This window comes from Heloderma suspectum, chromosome 3, assembly GCF_057233095.1.
Source record: "Heloderma suspectum isolate Gila_16-S chromosome 3, 16-S_ref, whole genome shotgun sequence".
NCBI lineage: Eukaryota > Metazoa > Chordata > Lepidosauria > Squamata > Helodermatidae > Heloderma > Heloderma suspectum.
The window spans coordinates 91943519-91966026 of record NC_139460.1 but is presented as its reverse complement, the minus strand read 5'-3'; the positions used below and the strand labels follow the sequence as shown (position 1 = coordinate 91966026).

Here is a 22508-nt window from a genome sequence, read left to right as displayed (position 1 = left end):
ACCCAGAACTAAAATTATTACCGTGAAAGTCTTAAAAAAAATATAGTATAGAGCAAAATTCACCAATATTGTACTCTCTCTTATCAACCATGAATTCTAGTACAGCTTTATTTTTTTGTATAGCTTTACTTTTTGTATACAGCCACCCTTACACAATTCTTAAAGCCAACACAGATCCTTACCTACATTTGTGATGTACAATGGAAGCCAGAAAAGAAAAGTGTAGCTGACCAGTTTGGCAAATAACAGGCAGAGAGAGAATTCTATAACTCCCTACAGAAAATGGAAAATAAAATTAATTTGAAAAAAGTAAAACATAATTAAGAAACAGACACCAAACATACTTTGCAGTTTGTTTGCATTGGGGTAATTTTAGTACAAGCAAATAATGGCTATGCAACACAATGGACTAATCCTATCAAATGCCATGTGAAGACAGCCGCTCATAAAATTAGGGATAAAACACCTACAGTGGTGAAAAGGGACAGCTTGTAATCTCATTCCAGTACTGGGATTCAACTTTAGCACTGGGCATAGTAACTGTCTCTGGTGTGCCTGTTTCTCTGAGTAATTGTATGGTACAGGTGAGCTGCACAATGGGATTATTCCTGCAATTTGGTAGTAAGCAGGTGGGAGGCAAGGATGGATACATTGGGCCGTAAATGGTCCCTCCCAGGAGAGCAAGGAGTCTGCTTAAAAGGCCCAAGAAATATAATCCGTGACACCCTGAACCATTACTTCTTAACACTAAAGCTTCTTCTGGTAGTTGGCTTTGTCCATTCTTCATAGTACTGTTGTGGGTAACCAGCATGTTAAATACCGTAACCCAGGTGTCAAATGTGCCAATTTGAGTGGTGATCACTGTTAACCCAAAACATACTAACAGGATCAGCACCTAGGCTGGTTTTGTGCGACAACTGTCGCACAAAACCAGTGACGATAACTTCAAACCCTTGTGATGATAGGCATCTCCTATTGTGTACTTAGTGTTGTATTTCCATAGTTACAGCTACTGTCACTGGAGAAGCTGACATAGTAGCATTATTAGCACTGTTACATTCATCTTCTACAACAGACAAGAGTACAGGCCAAGTCACAATCCAGATTTGATAAAGGTGACATACTCACAGGTATTTGCAAAGCTCCAATGAAACTTATAGCAGACTTTCCATTTTCAAGTCCCTCGCATAATCCATTGTTATGATTCAGTGGTTTTGTACAATTCTCATTGTCAGGGAGCAGATGATGCATTTCTGAATTCTACAAAAGACCCCATCAAACTCAATGAAGGCAAGATTATTTTCTTTATAAACCAAGTAATTCAAATAATTTAATGTACTCTAAGAAGGAAAGCAATTTTGGATTTTTAAAATATTAACTGGAACTATATGCTATTTATCTTTTTGAAACCGCAATGACTGAGGCAATTTATATTTGTTTATGCCATAAATCTTATGAAATCATGGTATCTGCACGGAGAGCAAAAGTTCACATAACATGTATGGCTTGATAAAATTTCATATTTATTCATTCATTTATTTATTCAGGCATTTACAGCATAATTTTATTAGCACTGAGAAGAAGAGTCCTGACAAGAAACCTAACCAACCCTAGAGGAGACTTTTTTATGGGAGGTCTTTCCTCAATGTTAATAGAATTATTCCCATTCCAAGAAGTGTGTATGATTAAGAAGGAAACCACACTAACTAGACAGCAGGCCACACCATCTGGGTCAAGGAAAACCCAGATGACTCCATCAACATTGTCACAGACAATTTATCAACATTCTCCAGGGTTCAAATTCTGATGGCACTGCAATTACTATCTAACCATTCAAGTAGTTAAACTGGTTTTAGCAAGTTTAACTTGTTGAATATATAAATTTGTTCAACACCCTTTGGGTATTATTAAGATTAATCTTGAAAGGACTGAGTGCCCTTTGTGACTGCTTCCAGTCCAAAACACCACATTCTTATGAAGTCCAGGTTAGGGATGTTGTGAGAATTTGAAAAGGGATGCTTGCATAGGCAAGCACCATTGTTCAAATTCTGGCAGGCAGAATTGATGTGGGCACAGCTGGCTGTGAACAGGTTGTGTCTGCTTTGACTCTGCTCAAACACCATCTCTCCCTGCCCCAAAGGCCCAGAAACTTACATTGGGATCAGGCAGAGGTGGTGGGAGTTCTCAGTCTCCATCAGAGTGTCCTTTCCCACTGGGAACTGTGGCTAAATGTCCTAGAATCCTTGGTAAGAAACACACTCCACATATCATTTCCCTTGGAGCGAAGGCCTTTCAGCAGTGAATATCACACAACAGAGACAATCCACACTGTGCCCTCTATGCACAGAAAGGATGGAACATTCCTGCAGCACTCATTCATACCACCCCCATCATGCTATACAACAGCAACCTGAGGCTTTCTATCCTTTCCCCAGGCATTTAACAACCCAGGATTCCTCATGCAAGTCATACACATCTATGAACAAGAGCAAGCTCTGCATTTGAGAGCCTAGCCTACTCAGTCCTCCATAGGGAGGTAGGTGGATTAGAGGGCCATATGGTACTGCAACATGTAGGCTGAATCATGCCAAACATTACAGCATATTTCAAGACATTCTTCTTTATGTTTCCATAGAATTCATGGACCAAACTTTCTTATGTCAGGAACCAGGTCTCATTAATTCTCAAAGACAGGGGCAGGCAACTTGTGGCCCTCCAGATGTTTAAGCCTACAATTCCCATCAGCCCTAGCTAGCACAGTGGTGAGATATGATGGGAGTTGTAGGTCAAAACATCTGGAGGGCCACAAGTTCCCACCTTAAAACAGCATAAAACACATTCAGCAACATTTACTATCTGGATAAGCAGCTACATGGGAATGAAAGGAAGCTTGGCTGCAAAGTTTTTTTTTAAGAGGCTACTCCCAAATTTCCCCCAAAGGCAGAAAGAGGGTCAAAACAGAGACAGTGATTTAGCAAGGACAAATAGCAGATCAGATCTGTCCCATATAAATAGGGACAGTTGGAAAAAAATATGATTAAGGGTACAATCCTAAGGGTTGTGCACGCGTTGATTGTAAGCCCATGAACTCAGAGGTTTATGAGCATCCTATGCAGGCCAGGAGTAGCAGTGGAGGCGATCTTTGTCCTCCCACCCAGCATTTTTTGCTAGATGGGCTTTTCAGCCAGTCTAGCAAAGGTGTTTCAGAAGGGGAGGGAAGGAGGCTAGAGAGGCCTCAGGATACCTCATATCCTGGCCTCTCCAGTCTCCTCCCCTCCCACCAAAATGCCCCCCTTTCCCCCTTCTCCAAGGCTGAGTTCCTGACCTTGAGGCTGCAAGGGGGAAGGGAGGTCAGATCTCCAATTCCTGGATCTGAGGTCAGAGTGCCATTCTGACCTTGGACTGCGGAATCGGAACTATCCTATGGCTCCTCAGATACTTTGTAGGGGCCATAGGATTCCTCCCTAAGTGAATACTTTTTCACACAACCATACTTTTTTCTGTAGCATTTAGGTACATTGCTTTCATACTGAAGTTTTGAAAAAACTAATTATGAGAGTATTTTTCTTTACCTTAGATGTGTTTAATTTTGGTTTCTGAATGCTGAATCTATTTGACCCATTCATGTAACTTTGTGAATTCTGAAATATATTTTATAAGAGTTAGGAAAAACACGTTGACAATCCTTCCTAGAAGCAAGCCTCATTAAAGTCAATGGGACTTCTGAATAAGCATTCTTAGGATTAGATTTCAAGCCTTTATACTGATAATGATGTCAATTTATACACCATTTATCATATCAAAAGATATCTAAGCGGTTTATAGAAACTGAGATTAAAAGATATCGCAGTAAATGCAAAAACTCATCAGTTAAAATGTTTAAAATATTTAAAACCAAAGCTAAAAGCACAGTAATTAATAAGCAGACTAACTGGGCAGCACACTCACTCAGGGAAAGCTTGGCTAAAGAGATGGGCCTTTAAGAAATGCCTAAAACATGCCGCAGTTGGCATCTCCGTAATACCAGGATGCCTTCCTCAGGACAGTGCTTTGAGGATCAAGATGGCCTCAGAGATCGCCTTGGAGTTTAACAGCTTATTGTTCAATTGTGAATAGAATTTTTGCCACTGCAACAAAGCATGTGGTGGTGCAGCGTTATCTTGCTTGCCCCATTGCCATGCTCTGAGGAAGGGCCCTATATCATGAGGTAGGGTCCTTCCTAAGAGTGAGGCGCTGTGGGGCAAGATGGCCTTGGAGAGTTGGTAGGACTGCCTGCACTGCTGCCACAGCTAAAATTGGAGGAAGCCAGCAGGCCAGAGCAGCAGGTGGAGGAAGAGGGCAGCAGCAGCAGCAGCATTTGCTGGCCCACCTCAGGCAACAGAATGTTTTGGGTTAGCCCTATGCATAGCAGCGCTAACGAGGCAAACATTTTTGACTATGCATTTGTATGTATGTTGGGGGAAACTGTTTCATGGAAAGCACCCCCACCCCCCATTTTGGCACAAATACCTTTATGTTTGCAGTGTAGTGTGCAAACCTTTGAACTGCACAGAATCCATTCTCAGCCTGGATGTTCAAGTAAAAATAAGAGGAGAAAGGAGATGTTTGTCAGCTTTTACTCTGAGCCATCTGTTTTTCTCCTTTCCTCCCTTGAACACCTTGGTTGCAAACTAGTATTGTGAAACCGGCAGTGCAGAAAATGCAATTACAGTCTTTACTTACATTGGATAACGTACTTGTACAGTTTACATCCTTAGGATCTGAAATGAAGAAAGAGAAAATACAGTTCATGGAAGTACATATGATTTATTTCCCAAATGCTGCTAATAGACAATAACTAAAAATGCTTATTACCATGAAATAGGTGCTTCTGCCTGAATGCAATTCAAAACGTTAGCATTTGCATTGTGTTAGCTTAAACCCACCCAACAACTTTGTTCATTTATTTGAAATATTTGTATACCATCTGTTGTGTTCAGCATAACCAGGTGGTTTACAATTTTGTTGTTTAAATGCACAGCCAAGCCTAAAGAGCAGGAGAAGACTGCAGATTCACATGCACATGCACCAGCCTTTTACACCATCTACCCTGGATTCTCACTCTACACCTTTTTGCACACTCTGAAAATATAGTATGCTAAGGCTGTTTCACAGATAGAGGCCAGAGAGGTTTTTGTGTGTACCTATAAACAAACAGTATTGGTCAATCACATTTATCACAACTGAGAACACATTTAGCTTTGTGTAAGTTAATTTAAACACAGACACTTACTTTCAACAAGAAACAGGAAGCAGACGATACCCATTAAAGATATTATAATGCCAGGCACTACAAAAGACAGACCCCAGCAGGTAGACACCCAGTAGCCAGCTATTAAGGATCCTAAAATATTCCCTATGGAAGTATGGGAGTTCCACAATCCCATTATCAATCCTCTCCTGCAACCAACAAACAAAAAAGAAAAACAGTCTCTGTTAATCTTCTCATCAACATCACCCCTAAGCAGAAAAGGCAATACTGCATTTGAATGTTCAAACTCTAGGCATACCTAGGAAGATTTAGTACTGGGTTCTAGCGTGTTGCTTCAGCACTACTGAGGGTCAGCCCAAGGCATTTTTGCTGCCTTGGGTGAAGGACAAGATAACCCCCTACATGTACAGAAGCCAATCAGACTGACAGTATACTCTTACTTCAAAATGACAATGAGACAGTGTCCTCCGCTGCACCTAACCAGGCTAGGTTAGGGGATCAGGGCTGGCTGCGTGGCACACACACCTCTGTCGTCCAGCACCTCACTGCTGCTTGTTCACTGCTCTGCTTGGCACCTGCTCCAACAAATGTTTCAATGCTGCAGCAGTGGCACCAGTGTACCACGCATACTCAGAGCAATGCATCTGTAAGTACAATGCCTGATGTAGTACATGGTCTGGGCTGCCTGCCTCTCTGCATGTTTGCTCAATCAGGGGCTTTTCCCAATGGCAGTGTCTGAGGCACATTGGGAAAAGACAACTAGGTGAGACAGCCAGCCAGGCCAGGCACGAAACAACCAAGCATTGCCACTATTGAGGCACCAGCCCGGGAGAATGGTGAAGATGGAAGCAGTGACAGCCCTGCCACCCCTCAGCAGCAGCTGCCTGAGGCGGTTGCCTCGCTTTCCTTAATGGTAGAGCCAGACCTGTTACTAGTCCAGAAATGCAAAGTTTTCAATGTGCATTGGTAGCAAACAAAGCCAAATGGCAGATAGGACAGATGCATGGCCTATACAAACTGTAGGGGATGTACTGCTGCCTAAACCTAAGGAGGCCTTTTCTTGGGGGCATTTCCCACACTCTCAGCTGATTGCTTTATGATCTGGGAGGCTGTGTCTGGAATATACAGTTATGCTTGTGTGTAAAAATGCACCCACTAAGACTTCACACTATCATTTTTCTTAGGAACAACTTCAAAACACGTAATACTTTACTGTCTTTATTACTCTCCTAACAAGGAATGTTTCATGGAAAAATTCTACAAAAAAACAAAGCATTTCTAATCTCTGAGTCTGTCTGTGTGAGCAAGTGTGAATTTTAGTTATTGGCAGGGCAGGCTAGGACATTTAGGGTTAGTAATGTGGTACTAGGACAGGAAGGCCTGGCGTGCTATGGTCCATGGGGTCACGAAGAGTCGGACGCGACTGAAAGACTGAACAACAACAACAACAATGTGGTACTCCAATCAAATGTTCCCCAGCCCTGCCCAATAAAGAAAAATGACAGTTGATTTACCTTCCTTTCCCAAACCAGTTGCCAATGCAAGTAACCACACTGGGCCAGCCAGTAGTTTGTACAAATCCATTAGCCACCTGAAATATTTTAAAAATTGCAATAGTTATCTTGAAACAACTCGAGTATTCCACTGCTATGCTACACCACAAGCCAACATTAAATATAATTTTCAAAGTTGCATTAACCTTATCAGAAAAACTAATGTTACAGCTTCTAGCTGCCTATTAACTACTGGACCAGATTTAAGGTTTTGCTACTAGTGTACAAACCTGTAAACAACTTGTCACCAGGATACCTGAAAGAGCGCCTTCTTCCTTATCAACCTGCCTGGTCACTGAGGTCATCAAATGGGATGCTCCTGGTAATTCTGTATGGACCTATGGACTGATTGGCATTCACCCAGAGAAGAGCCTTCAGTATGGTGGCCCCCTTTCTATGAAATCCCTGCATCTGGAGATCAGGAAGGCACCAACACTGAGTTGTTTTCGGCACCTCCTGAAAACATCTTTATTTCAGGAAGCCTTCCCCGACTGACCAGCCATGGTTTTTTCTGGTGTTCTGTTCTTAAAAATAACAAATTTTTAATATGGTGTTTTATTCTTTTATCTTTTATTTTATCTGTTTAGATGTGGAACGGTATATAAACATTGTAAATAAATAAATAAATAAATAAAGTACAAAGCTTTTTTTTTACACTTAACTTGCAAGTGCAATATATCAGACAGATTTCAGCCCTTCTCAGTCAGTCCTGTATAACTGAGGACCTCTTCTCCCTTGCCACAATTTGATCTTCCTGAAGCTTCTGGAAGGCTGAGAGACATGGGTGTCTCCTATGTAACTGAAGGATATACCACTTGCAACCTTAAGTTTATCCTCTGGCTACCTAACAACTGAGGCTGGGCAGAGGCTGCAGTAAAAAACGGCCAGGGCGATTAAAGTCAAAGGGGGCATCGAGTTATGTGTGAATGGTAACTGAAGGGGACAGAATCACCCCAGATAGATGGTAAAGGAATGAAAGCTGGAGGAGGAATATAACAAGAACAGAGGCAATTGCAGTGGCAAACAGTTGGTGTGGAATCCATACAACTTAGCCTGAGTACCAAGTATCCTTGACATTCTGCACTTCAGGTTTATTTCCCCTTCGTCAAAGCACAAGTGAAGATAAATCTGAATTTATTTGACATGACCTGCTGCCATTTTAAAAGTACCCAACCCTGTTTTGGGAGACCATGAAGCTTGTAAAGCTCAGTCATTCCCAACTATGATGTATTTTTTTTGTCTGTTACCTAGACAGAAATACCCAACTTTCCAGTCTTGGATATCACATATGGCTAATGGCCATCCACATATGGCTAATGGCCATATCCTGGAATGCTCTAGAGCAACTTCCACAGTTCCTTTGGCAGCATAATTTAGAGAGGTATAAAAAAAGAAGCGTTGTCCTTCCTAGACTTACTAATGGGTCGACACTTAGGATGTTTAGGAATGTTTAATTTGAATCAATGTTCATTAGCATCTTAGAATAGACGTACTTAATTAGCTTTTCAAAGTTCTGCCTCTTGAAGTCTCTTTGACTTCTAAGGCATCAGTCAGTCTATGCTATCAGTGATAATTGGTGACCCTTTCTTTACTTAATCCTGAAGGATTTTCCCTATTAAAATGTAGGACTGACAGTACCTGGGAGATCCTTTTTGGCTAAGTAGTATTTTCTGCTATGGGACAGATTTCTGTTTCTTCTGCTCCCTGATTGGAGTCAAGTGATTGGGGACAACAGGGACAGAGGACAGCTTTTGCCTTTTAGCTCCTTGGACTTGGCCCTGGTTTTGGAAATGGACTCCTAGAAACTGGATAGGTAAAGTATTCGTGTGCCATAGGCCCTTGGTCCGATTCAGCATGGACATTCTTATGTTTTTAATGCTGGGCTAAATGCACCTTTAGTCAGTTGTAGGAAGGCATGTTCTTGTGCCATCTCTGAGAATTCTAAAAAACAAATGAGGAAAGAAACACAGACATGCCTACCTGGGCCATGATGTAGAACCACAAGCTGTGTATATTATAGAAATAGCCAAATCCAAACATTGCAGTAAAAAGTCCACTGGCAAACATCCCCCCTGTGAGATAATATCGGATAGGCAAACGCTCCCCTATTATGCCACTTTGAATGAAGGCAAAAAAGAGAGAGATTAATTCTGAATGCACATTGAACAAAGGTTTATGGATATAATCTTTAAAATATAAAAAGATGATATGAAAATCTGACAAGTTATGGCTGGCACGTTGGGGGTGAAGAAGCTGTGGTAGGGGGCCAGGGGAAGAAGTGGCAAAGGCAATCCCGAGCAGGGGAGGAGGAGCAGTGTGGTGGTAGGTAGCAGCAGGGGGTGGCAGGGAAGGAAAGGAAATCTCAAGCAGGGAGGGGAGGAAGAGAGAATCCAGGTAAAAGGGCAGCAAGAAATAAGGGAATCGCAGAAAAAAAGCGTGAATGTGCCCATGGGCCCAAAAAGGTTGCCTATCCCAATCCACGGAGTGTATACAGTCTTCAACATTTCTCTGCTCTTCAATAATCCTGCCCCCACACTCTCCAGCAACATTTATACTGAGCACAGCAATAGTTCAATCTCACGTACTGACAATTTGAAACCATATAGCAGGATCGTGAAAAGAGTAAAAAGATTTTACCTCAGATACATTCCAACTGCATAAGCACATAGGAATGAATAATCCAGGGCTCCCAACAACTGTTTGTAGTTGCTCTTATCTAGGAATACATGTTTGTAACAGTTCATGGGACTGAATTGTTTAAACCACAAATAATCCTGAAAAACAGTCCTTAACTATTTAATATACAATACATATTGGGCTGGTTCATACCATCAAACAGCCCACCATGGCTTGGTTAAGTGCATGCAGGCAGGCAGCCATTTGGCATATTCAACACGTGACTGCGTCTTGTTGTGTCATGCAAACACTGTGACTGTGTGTTATGTGAGGGTTGAACAACCTTCGCATAACCCATCGTCCCTGGGTTCGCACAACATGACAAGTCGTGTTGGGTGTTGAATATGCAAATCCCACACATGCTGCAGCCCACAGTGGGCTTAAACAACCCATGGTGGGCAGTTTTGATTGTGCAAACCAGGCCATTCATTCTTGGTGTAGCTTCAAAGAGGGCTTCTGTCAGGTATAAAAGATAGTTTGCTCCTAGAGCAAATTTTACTTAATTAGATTATATTTGTTTAGTATGCTACTTCTGTAACATTCTAAGTGGGCAACCTGATAAAAACTATATCTTATACTATAGGCTAATAATCTCCAGCATTATACTAGGCCTTTAAAACAGAAAATGAAACATCTTGTAAGGATTAACATTTGTTTTCACTTATGAGATTTAAAACCTGCCTGAGTCTCATACTAGCCCTGTATGACATGTTTATATTTGGTGACAGCATGCAGAAAATAGTGCCTGCTAGCCCCACCTCCTCACATTCAGCTAAACCTGTGCATAGACACACATATATAAGGTCTGTGGTGTGATCTGATACTTTGAAAATTCAGTGCCCAGACTAGATCTCACACACATACACATGTAGATTCTGCGGAGGCTGAATAAACAGTGGTAGGGGTGGGGCTAGTGGGTGTGATCCCCTTCTGCATTGAAAATGGATATGCCTTGAGAATAGGGCTGGTATTATTTGTACCATGTATGAATGTTGTTAATGCAAGGTGGAAAAGGGAAGGAAAAATGAATGTGTAACTTATGTATTTAAAACTTTTGTCCCCACTTTCTTCAGAAGATTTCAAGGCAGCTAACAATCAATTAAAACAACCATGAAGTCAATGTAGGCTACACATTCACGATGCAAAAAGATTTGAACAAATGCCGCTCTAAGCTCCATGTCTGAAAACCTCCCTTAGTGATCTTAAGATCAGTCTCTAGGAGTACTTTCCTAATATTATTAATAATTAACTGCCTAAAGCCAGTGTGGTGTAGTGGTGAAAGTGTTGGACTGGGACCTGGGAGATCTGGGTTCTAGTCCCCACTTGGCCATGAAAGCTCACTGGGTGACTTTGGGCCAGTCACAGACTCTCAGCCCAACCTACCTCACAGGGTTGTTGTTGTGAGGGTAAAATGGAGAGGAAGAGGGTAATGTAAGCCGCCTTGGATTCCTTGCAAGAGGAAAAAAGGTGGGATATAAATGCGATAACATAAATAAATATAAAGTACCTCTACAGGCATTTGGAACAATATTGCAGGACAAAAGATGATAAAGTTTTCCTTTAGAATCTATTCTATTTTGGAGATAGCATTTTATCCCATTTTATTTGATCTTGTCCAGATAGTTAGGGGGAAAAATACTCACCAAATGGCTCCCAGCCACAGCGAGACTCATTTGGTAACTTTTTAACGGGCTGAATATGGATGCTATAATCTTTGTCAGTGTTATGCTCAATAACTTGTGGAGCAATGCAGTGCTTATGCAGTTCTCCCTAAATGAAAATGTGAAAAATTCAATAAAAGATCTTACTTAATAGAACCAAATGAACTAATTTTTCTTTAGCATGATTTCAAAAATGATCTTGCAATCTATGGACTTGTGCTAGTCATGTTTTCTTTCAACCCTGTAAGTTTTGAATAATAGCCTCAATTTAAATTACCTTGACATGCACTTAACCCTCCCCTCCCCATTAATTTTTGTTTAAGGCACTGCAAATTTCCGTGAGGCCTTATCTGTCTCTTAGGTACAAGCAATAAAAGAGGACATTTGACAGAACATGCATAAATTATTACAGTATGCCTTAAGTCGGTTTTCCATATGATATGAGGCAGGAATGGCACAAAGAGTGACATGAAGGTAGGAAATTGACTCCTTAAACAGATCTTAAGAGAATAACCTACAGAGAAATTTCAAACCAGAGAAATGTCCAGTTGGGATGTCTGATTTGTACAATCTACTTATAGTTGTGACCTGTCCCCTCTACAAACAAAATATCCAGTATTTCCAATGTTTCAGCACATTATCTAATCACAGAAAATGTGACTTTAAGTGGGTGATATGTGGAAGGAGAAGAATTTAGGCAGAGACCATTATAATCCCTTTCTCCTCCATGAAAAGATATTGGTCCTACTCCAATTGAAGTTAGTTGTTCTTACTCTCACTAAAATTAATGTGGCTTAAATTACTTATAACTAATGTGTGCCATTGATTTCAATGGCAATTAAGGACATTTATCTATAGAAGGCCTGGAGTCAGTATTTTTTGCTGATTGTAGTTTGTGTGTGTGCTTTCAATTGTCATAATGATCCTGGTGTTCTTATTCCCTATGTTGACTGACTGATACTGTAAACTGAGTGAAGAGTACCTTTAAGGAAAACAGTACAGAAATATTTTAATGGTTATGGTCTATGATCGTCACATTGGATTTTTGAGCATGTGTGTTCTTGTGTAGCACTGTTTGGTATTCGAGCAAGTCTGGGGAATTGAAGGACTGGAGTATAAGACACACAGCATACTTTCTCTCCATCACCTCCTTTCATACCTGGTTATCATGTACAGTTTTGGGGGATGGTTTTATTCGCTGGGTGAGCAAGGTCTGGAGAACCTTGCTCACCCATACTTGTGGAGTAGTGGTTAGAACATTATTTCCTAACCTTGGCTTCCCAGATACTGTTGGACTACAGCTGCTATTATCCTGAGCTAGCAGACAGATGGTCAAGGACAATGGGAGTTATATTCCAACAATATATGGGGACCAAAAGTTGGGTAAGACTGGGTTGGAGGATTAGACCAGAACTAGGGAGATTCAGCTTCAGATCCCTACTCTGCCATGAAGTTCATTGGCTGACCTTGGGCCAGTAATTCTCTCTCCGCCTATCCTACCACACAGGGTTGCTATGGAGATAACATGGAAAAAAGAGAGGAATGAACAATGAATGCCACTCTGAGCAACTTAGAGGGAGAGGAGGATATAAATGTAAAAAACAAAATAAAACTGACAGATGGCAAAACATTCCTAAGTAGTTAGCATATAGAAAGAATGTAGCTGAGCAAAGAAAGGAATGGGACATGCATTAGATCCAAATAAAGTTTCTTGCCACTGATTGATTTCTTGACACTGTGGCCTCAACGTACCATTTGGTGGGAGTTTAATCATCTGCTTCAATCATGATGAAACTGGTTGGCAACATTTGAGAACTGTCTCCATACATCCTTATTTTCAATTTGGTCCACTTAAAATGACATTTTATTTGCCTTTGTATGCATGTTCTCTGTACATATATTTTACCAGGTTGCTTATAACTTGATAATGTGGCATACAGTATAACCAGCACTGAAGCTCTTTGTATAATTTTAGTCATATATTGCTTCATTATAAACACGTTTATTTAGTTTTATTACTTTATCACAGGCACAGTTCTATCGCTGCACTGCACTGTAATGTGAATAACAATAACACTTTTATAAAAAGTACATAAAAGTGTACTTCTCTGTTTGACGTCAGCAGGATATGCTAGAAAGTTATTTCCTTGTTGCTTACCTTAACTATACTGATTGGTTTCCTTGATAAGTGGAAACTAACATATAGCATAAAAGTCAGGACAAATGTGAAAGCCCGGTACCTGTAACAGAACAAACATTCCATGGTTTGTGGCTATTTTATTTGCCTGATATATACGTGCTGCAATCATTTTAGGTTGTTCAATTGTTATATTTTTCTTATTTATTTTCATTAGATGTTAGGGCTGATCAAACAAGAGTGAAAAATTAAGTAAAATAGGTTAAGTGATTTCTGATTTATAGCCCAATCCTCAAAATGCTCTACCAGTGAAAAGCTTATTTAAATGAATTGTTCTGAGGAAAGAGCTTTGTTGTCGAGCATTTCTACACAATGCTTTTATTGCACGCTTGTGATTAGTCACTCGCGGACGTTTGTGGGTCCTTTACATGATGTTGTCAATCTCCAGGGTGTTCCCTGTATTTTCTGACCTTTATCCTGGTTTTTAAAACATCAGGGATAATGCAGTCATGTCATTCTGCTTTAATGGTTGTGTGAAATTGCGCAGTTCCACTGTAACAGAGTGCAATCTAGTGGCTGTATAATGAAACATGTAGAACTTTCAGACAAAGGAAGTCCCAGGAAAAAAAGCCTATGTCAGCCATGTAAGGAGCCGATCTTAATCCCGCAAAGAATCTGGAAGCAGAAGTTCTGGTAAGTTGCGGGATAAAAGGCTTGGTGTGGAGAAGCCCATCATTTCCAAAATCAACAGCAAAGAGGGAGATTGACCAGTTACTAAGGCACAGGAGGGGAGCCTATGGCCCTCCAGATGTTATTAGATGCTAACTTTTATCCTCCCTGGCAACTGGTAATCCTGGCTGGGGCTTACTGGAGTTGGAGTCCAACAACATCTGGAGGGCCACAGGTTCCCCACTCTTGAATTAGGGGGTGACCTACAAATGTGCTACACTGACACAAACCCTCAACCCAGGCAGCTATACCCTGGGTTAAGACAACATGCCAACCCGCACTGCATCTTGGGGGATTATGCAAATAGTGGCTGTGTGCACAGCATGCACAGGGACTGGGGGAGAAACCATGACGGCTTCTTCCCCTGCAGGATCATCCGAACACACCCTCTGCTGCTGGGAATATTCATTTTCCAGCAGCTACTGTGAATACTGCAGCTAAAATCAGAAGGAACAGGGAATTTGGAGAGGGGGATAAGAAGATAATGTCAGCATCAGCAGTGTAGTTAGTGGTGGCAGGTTGCGCAGGGGCACTTTTTTTGAAGCCAGCCCCCAGCCGGGTTGCAGTCTGCTAGGGAAGGGGGAGGGAGCAGAGGGAGTGGGGGCGGCTGCCTCTTGGCTGCTGGCCAGAAAAAGGGGGGAGAGAGAGAGAGAGAGAGAGAGAGAGCGCCTGAGGGAGGCTGAGGGAGGCTGAGGGAGCTCTCCTCTCCCCTGCCCCTCCTCCTCCTCAGCTCTTGGCTTCACCACCCGTCCCTGCTCCGTGCCCTTGTCTCCTGCAATACCGGCCACCCGTTCAGGGCTGCTGCTGCTGGCCACAGCAGCAGCAGGAGGGATGTGTGTGTGCTGCCATCATTATTTACTTATGAAGCAGGGCAGGTGGCTGGTTTCTGCCAGTTTTTAGGATTTATCACACAGTCCTATGCATGTTTACTCAGAAGTCAGTCCCACTATGTTCAGTTGCCAATTGGGATTTCTCACAGGTAAGTGTGCATAGGACTGCAGCCTTAGCTGCCTTCCCAAGATCTCTGTAAATTTAATTCAGAATAAAGACCCATTGGATTGCACTGTTAATTCTTAAACATTAATTTCTACAGTAAGCAGAATTGCCAAATGCAACCTGCTCTGTCAGCTACACTTTTTGGTACAAGGTTGGCATGTATCTGGGCAAACAAACTCTGGTGGAGGGAAGGGAAACAGAAAAAAAATCAGTTGCGAGGAGAGGAGAAAGAAGGCGTGCGTGTGTGTGTGTGTTTCAATCCGGCTGGGTGTGTGGATGTTTGTTGCGGGATGGGAGAGATATAATGAAGGAGCTTAGGGAAGGCTAATGGGTAATGTTGGGGCGCTAAGGGAGTGTGCAAGGGGCCTGTTTAAATGAGAAGGGATCTGTCCATGAGGGCTGAGTTGAGAGGTTGAAGCTTGCATAGAGTGTCATATTTTGAAAACCTAAAATGTTTGTGTTTGAGTGAGTGAGCGAGCGGGTGAAAAAGATTAACACCCCTGCATTTTTTCTCAGACATCCAATTGAAATACCCCTGCCTTACTCTCAGCTGCACTGTTTTTGGATCCTAGTTGAAGGCTGTATATCTTACAAGGTTGTACAATCTTAAAAGGGGCGTGACTGAGGGGGTGTGGCTGTGAGGGTGTGTGGGTGCAACTGTCACAAAGGGACCTTGCACTTTTGAATTTGCCACTACACTACTGGCCAGCATCCCTGCTAGTCAAAAAGTGCCAATGCTGTGTACAAGCAGCATGCTCATACATGCTGTCCAATAGCTCTCACAGCAAGAAGGACAGGCTAAACAAATGTGGGAACCTGGACCTCTTGCTGATCTCTCCCCTGACAAACCAGAGAAATAACCCAACAACAAACCATGGATTATTTCTCAGTTTGTCAAGGGAGGGACAAGCCAGAAGTTCAGGTTTGCACATAATCAACAAACCATGGAACAAAGGTCTGAGGGTTTTTAGCCGCTCCTGCTTGCAGCAGGAGCAATCAACCTTTTACGAGCACGGTGCTTATGAATATGAGGAATACTGGCTTACTGTCACGTACGAAGCTCTCATTCCCAAACTTAAGCATTATAGTGGTAAGAATTATAGTATAATGCAAGGCTAAATCTAGAGGAAATATACATTTTAACAATATGCATCTTTGTGCAATCTTGTTTAATATCTGAATATAGACCCAATGTCAAAACCAGGTCAAATGTTCTTTTCAACCAATAGAATATAACTTACCACTGATCTCTTGTAAATGATGTGATCAAACGAATCCCAGGTGGAAGCTCAGCCATTTACTTCAGTATCACTTTCAAGTTTTAGTTATTCGAGTGCTTCAGAGACTTCTTCCAAGTTTTCAGTAGACGAAATGTCACGCTGGCCAATATCTTTTACATTTCTTCCTGTATGTTATCAACCATCACTATGGGTAGCTATTTTTTCTCCTGAGTGCGTATCTTTCAAGAATAGTGTTTAAAAGTTACTAATAATGCAGTAACAATATTTCTCAGCTCCAATAGATGTGTGACGGGAACATACATCGTAGGGGAATTAAATCTGAAGCCTGGATTTTAATGCAAAGATATGAATCCTTAGATAATGAAGCATTTATTTTTTTATGCCAATATAAGAAAAAAGATAAAGAAGGACAATGAAAACACAATTTGAAAGAGAAATTATGAAGTCACTGAAATAAAATCACCTGAATATACTTAAAATATCAAAACTAGACAACCAACTTTCCAGTATTCATTCAATTGCTACATACATATGAAAGGTGCCTGCTGCTTAATGAAACCAGGGCTGGATCTACACCTACCACCTTTTTTCGCTTCCAATGAGATTTCACTGCCCGCCTTTCACACTACGCAGTAGCCACCTCGAACTGGAACCAGAATTTCCCACTTCCGTGCTCCTGCTTTCAATACCCTAATATCCCAGTATTTCCCCTTAATGTGCTCTGATTTTCCGCCTTCGCTACCATATCCAGTCGTAGTCCCCTCCCCTGCCTGTCCATAAGTGGCGGTGTTTGTATTTCCCTCCTGTCCAATCACAGCTCTCGACAGCCCCATGTCTTCTTCCCGCTACCGATCACATAGCTTCCTCGGCAGCCCCCATTTCCTCAGCAACAAACAAAGGGCTGGATGTGCATGTGCTTGTCTGATCTCAGAAGCTAAGTGGGGTTGGCCCTGGCCAGTAGTTGGGTGGGCGACTGCCTGGGAATCAGGCTTCCTGCACAGGGAGTTATTCTATCCCTTCAAATGAGATTAAGTTTTACCCCTGCCTATCCCCCACTCTGGATGGTTTTTTTTTAATTAAGGTGTTATCCTCGCAGAATCAGGGCTTCTCTGCAATGTTTTTTTTCTAATTGAGGCATGATCTTAGAAGCTTCAAAGTTGTGAAGCTTCACAGCTTCCAAGATCATGCCTCAATTAGAAAAAAAAACATCGCGGAGAAGCCCCGATTCTGCGAGGATAACGCCTGAATCTTTTTAAAAAACATCCGGAGCAGGGGATAGGAGAGGGTAAAACTTAGTCTCATTTGAGGGGATACAACAACCCCCTGCTCAATGCAGGAGGCCTGATTCCCTTGCGGTCGCCCATCCAACTACTGACTGGGGCTGACCCCGCTTAGCATCCGAGATCAGACAAGCACGCACAGGAAAACAGCACAGCGCTCAAGTGTGAACCAAGCTTGCACATTCGATGAAGCACTGCAACAGGGAAAATGGGTGAGTGTGAATAATCACGTTTTAATGCGAGAGCATTTAACCCAACGGGACACCGAATTCATTGCAATGGCAGGCGCAATGTAGATCAGCCCCTGGAGAAAAGTGCCCCAGCTGAGTTCAGCTGGGCATCAGGGCTTTGGATCCCAGTTTTTCCAAGCAACATGTACATTCACTTTGGATGACCAGCCACCCAACACCAACTTCCTCAAGGGTAATAGTGGGTCTACCTAACGCCCTTTAAACCAGTGTCTGAGGGCTGCTAACCTGCTGCCAGATTCATCTAGAAATTTAAGCTATATACATTTTCACCATAGTGTGCATTACTTTAAAACCCTGCCAAGTAATAGCTAAATGTATAGTAGATCACATGCCAACTTAATAGAAATGCAAAAAACACACACCATGCTTTCAACTTTTTTTTGGTATTTCAAGAGACACAGCAAGAGCACGGTAGACTTCTGCCAAATTCCGTGAGACAAGGAAAGCACCTGTTCTGGTATGACTCCTGTGCCCTTAATAGTTGAGTGATTGGCAGAAATTCAATAGATATAGCTGTCTCAGCATAGAGATGGGTAACTAGAAAAGTTGAACCTGTTGAATGTTTGTCCATCCGTAGCTGGTAAAGGCATGGGAACCTTGTCAGAAAAAAGGTGGTAACCCCAAACCTAGCTAAACAAACATACCATAACTTCTACGGTCATTTTCTCTGCATTTAATGAAATCATCTGAAGCGGTTTAGCTTGTAATTTTTTTAAATCCCAGAAAAACTAGGGATGTGCAGTGGAAGAGCAGCTGCTGAAAGGATTTTGAAAGTGAATGCTTGGTCAGAAATGGGCTACAGAGCTTGACAACTTTCTTGACAAATCAGAAAAGGCAGACAGGAGAGAAGCTGCAATTTATCAGAAATGGAGCTTATGAGAGAATGCCTTCTCCAGGAAGTATCATCAACTAATTCTTGTTCCTGTTAAAATAAGGTAAAATACTATGGGTTCCATCCATGTTGGGGAAACAAAACTTCGGTCAGAGATCCAGCTAAAGACAAGGCTGAAGTTGCTTCCTCGTTGCTCTGTTGAATAAAACTTGAAAAAACTAGGAACTTCAGTTAGCTAGATCTCTGACCAAAGTTTTATTCCCCCAACATGTGAATCAGTCACAACATTTTACAGTTTGATGATTTTCTGAAATGTCTTGGTGTGGGGCGGGGCGGGGGGACGGGACGGGACACTTTAAAAAATCCGATATATTTTCTAATCATAAAAATGTTTAAGGGGGACTTTTAACATTTTATGAATAAAAAAAATTGGATTAAAAAAAATCTGTTTCCCTCTGTTACGGTCTGGCACAACCAATATTGCAAGTGACTCATTCCAGATTAAAAAACATTCATGCAGCCTAATCATGTGCTTGTTTAACATATGCCCATTGAGTTCAATGGAGCTTACTTCTAAGTAATTGTGCATAGGGTTGCAACAAAAATGAGCTATGGAACCTTCTCTGAAGTTAAGGATACGAACTCTTTTATAGGACAAAGTATAAATCCAGATAAAATAAAAACATAAGTCTTCTATTCCTTTCATTGTGAAGAACCAACAAAGCTCCAGAATCAGAAAAATAATTATAAAGAAGCCAATACATATTCCAATATTTGAAATTTAATATCTAGTTATTAACAAAGAGTCAGAAGTTTCACAGCTTCTGCCTTCAGAGTATTACGTCTTGCCAAACGTGTTAATGATCACATCCAAGAGCATTTGGAGACATCAACATCAGTGAAACATATTTGCAAAAAACATCTTTTTGCATTCATCCCAGCTTTTCACGAGAATAAAGTTTGGCCGAGAGATTGTGCTATATTTGAAGGATGGCACTGTGGATGTCTGCAATGCTATATGAAGTGCATCAGAAATAACGCCATTGGTAATTGCTTCTGTCTAGTTTGTGCAGCAAAGATTCTTTAGGAAGATATTCAGGTTTGATGGTCTTCTGTCCTAGATACAACTATGCCAATTTACTCATGAATTGACTTCTGTGGGATTTACCCACTTCATCTGGGCTGTTAGAGAATGTTTTCTGTTGATTTGCAAAGTTCCATATGTATTTGTTGTTGTTCAGTCGTTCGGTCGTAACCTACAATATGCTGCTAACTGGTAGAGAAATATTTTGGCCTACCTGGAACTAATTTCCTGAACCTAAAATCACACAACAGAAAAGTAACAAAGTATTGTCAGTTTACAGCTCTCTAATGGAACCCAAACACCTGCTGACTGAGGCGGGCTACTTCACTAAAATGGCTTATTTATTTATAAAACTTATATTCTGCCTTTCAACCCTATTTCCAGGGCCCTTTACCTAACAAATAATCTATGATACAATACAAAGTAAGCAGCATCAGAAAGCAAAAAAAGCAGCCGTAAAGGCAAACTGTAAACACAGAGGAAAATAAAAACATTTTTTGTCTGGCAGCAATGAAGGCACCAGGTGAGCATTTCTTCTGGGAAGGGAATTCTACAAAGATGGAATTTGCATTCCTTCACTCATAAGAGTACACTGGAAGGGACAATAATTGTTTTACAAGCCTTCTTTTTTTAAACAGCTCAATTGACAAAATGGCTTAAGGCACTTAACAGCACAGTCCTGTACATGCCTACTCAATAGTAAATCCCATTAAGTGGGACCTACTCCCAGGTAAATGGTTATAGGACTACAGCCTTACAGTGCAATCCTATGCATGTTTAGACAGAAAAAAAGTCCTACAACTCCCAGCATTCTGCAGTAAGCATGACTGGCTGGGGAATGGTAGGAGATGGAGGGCTTTTTCTGTCTAAGCATTCATAGAATTGGGCCTTTAGAGGCTAAACAGGACTCAGTGATCTTGCATATATACCGTAAGGCAGGGATACAGAAGGCTCCACCCCCTTTCCCCCAACCAGCTGTTGTGTGGCAGTTTTCTGGCTTTTGTGTAGTTTTTCTCCAGTTTAAATGACAGAAATGCCTCTCCTAATTCTTTCTTTCTTTCTCTTTCATTTTTATACCGCCCAGTAGCCAAAGCTCTCTGAGCAGTTCACAAAATTAAAACCACAAAAATACAACGTAAAATATAATAGATTGAAAATACAGAATGAAAATACAATCAGAGGAAAACCTAGCTGCAGTGCAGGTATTTAAAACGAAATAGCAGCTTTAAGACAGGGGAGCTAAAAACAAAAAACAAAAACCCTGGAACGCTAAAATGCTAAACATCTCCTAAGGCTTAGTTTCTGACACCGAGAGCTTTAGGCTGGCATATACTGATATTTTGGCCCAGACCCTTCGGCCCTGCCCACCACTAGAATGCGACCTCGGAGAACTTCTCCGAAATGGATTTCGGCCCTCGGGCTGAAGGAGAACCTGCTGCACTCCTCCTGCCCTAGGAGGAGACAGCCGTAGGGATGATGTGCGTGCGTAACTGACTGAGAGAGGGAAACGGCAACAAAGCAAGGAGACGAATACGCGCGCGCACATGGACACGCGTTCCCCCGCAGAATAAACGCGCCCCGTTTCGTGCCCATCAAGCAGACGCTCCCTTGCTCGGGCGCCGTTAGCTGACATCGCTGCCAAGCAGCCCCAGCCAGCAGCAGGTGCATCTCCGAGGGCGACCGCAGCGCTCTCGCTCAGGCAGCCTCCTTCGGACGGAGGCGCGGTTTTGGCCACGACGAGGGTCGGAAGCTGCCGCCTACCCGCACCCCCTTTCCCCAAGGGCCCCGCCTTCCCCTGCCCTCGTGGCTCCTTCTCGGAGGCTCACACTCGGGCGCCCGGGGGAGGCAAGGAGGGCCCCGTCCTACCTGAAGGGGTGATGCTGGCGGCGGCGGCGGCGGCGGCGGCGGCGGCGTTCCCCCTTCAGTAGCTCCGTTTCCTGGCAGCAGCGACTTCCTGGTTTAGGCGCGGCTGCGCCTCATTCAAGCCGAGCCGGTCCTTGAGCGCAACGAGGAGAGGGTCAGCGCAGGAGAACCTGTTCCGCTCGTCCGGGCTTCCTCTCCTTGGCTCTGACGAAGAAGGGCGCTCGAAGGCACGGCTCCGGGCGGCAAATGTCAAAACTTCCGTCAGGGCGGGCGGGGCGAAGCCTTGCTTGTCTTTCTTACTCAATACTAAAAAGCATCTATTTAGCTCTAGCATGAAGCAGAGTTTGTCATACAAACGGATCTATCGGTGGCAGCTCAGAGGATCCCCAACTTCCCCCTTTCTGATCAGACGACTAGAAGCTGTCTTGATTAAATAGCTGCGCTGGCAGGTAGAGATCCAACAGGAGCAGCTTTTCTCAGGAGGGACATGCAGTGCTAAGACGAAACGGTGGCGCCAATGACATGTTTTATTGCAGAGCTCCTGTCAGCTGAAGAGATGGCAATTTTATTTATAAATGCCGTGTCCATTAACTTCAAAGCTGGTTTCTCCATGAAAGATTCCCCCCTATGGTTTTTGGGATTCCCCCAAACCTGCTTTTACCTCCCTCTTGTCCACTGTTCTGGTTACATAACGATCCATACTCAGAGAATGAGCTCACTATTAGTATAGAAGATGATATAGCTTATAACGATGTAATAATAATGTAATAATAAATCGCTGAAATACTTGCCTCAGGGGAGAAGTGCTGCTCCACCTCGCTTTTTAGTTCAGATTACTTAATTTCCTCTCTGCGCTAGTTTAGATATGCTGGCCAATGAATTAGGCTGGGAAGGAAGGGTTCTTCAAAACAAATCTATACTCACCTGACAAGAAGTCTAATCGTCTGTGCTTGG

At 42.4% G+C, this 22508-nt stretch overlaps 1 protein-coding gene across 5 annotated transcripts in view; it reads right to left on the bottom strand.

Moving 5' to 3' along the window:
- Positions 1–21817, bottom strand: part of SLC37A1 (solute carrier family 37 member 1) — a 46700-nt gene extending 24883 nt beyond the window's left edge. Inside the window, exons 1-13 of one of the 5 annotated variants that reach the window (XM_084843809.1) lie at positions 21558–21639; positions 16245–16408; positions 13300–13381; positions 11124–11250; positions 9442–9520; positions 8785–8920; positions 6766–6842; positions 5273–5439; positions 4723–4760; positions 4510–4566; positions 3573–3641; positions 1129–1260; positions 183–273 (exon numbers count right to left, since the gene is read on the bottom strand). In XM_084843809.1, the coding sequence (XP_084699935.1) occupies positions 183–273; positions 1129–1260; positions 3573–3641; positions 4510–4566; positions 4723–4760; positions 5273–5439; positions 6766–6842; positions 8785–8920; positions 9442–9520; positions 11124–11250; positions 13300–13381; positions 16245–16300 (1111 nt within the window). In that variant the 5' untranslated portion in view covers positions 16301–16408; positions 21558–21639. Of the gene's footprint in view, positions 1–182; positions 274–1128; positions 1261–3572; positions 3642–4509; positions 4567–4722; positions 4761–5272; positions 5440–6765; positions 6843–8784; positions 8921–9441; positions 9521–11123; positions 11251–13299; positions 13382–16244; positions 16570–21557 lie in introns of all 5 variants that reach the window. The other 4 variants (XM_084843808.1, XM_084843812.1, XM_084843811.1 and 1 more) reach the window with 4 other exon arrangements.
- Between the last annotated feature and the right edge of the window lie 691 nt (positions 21818–22508).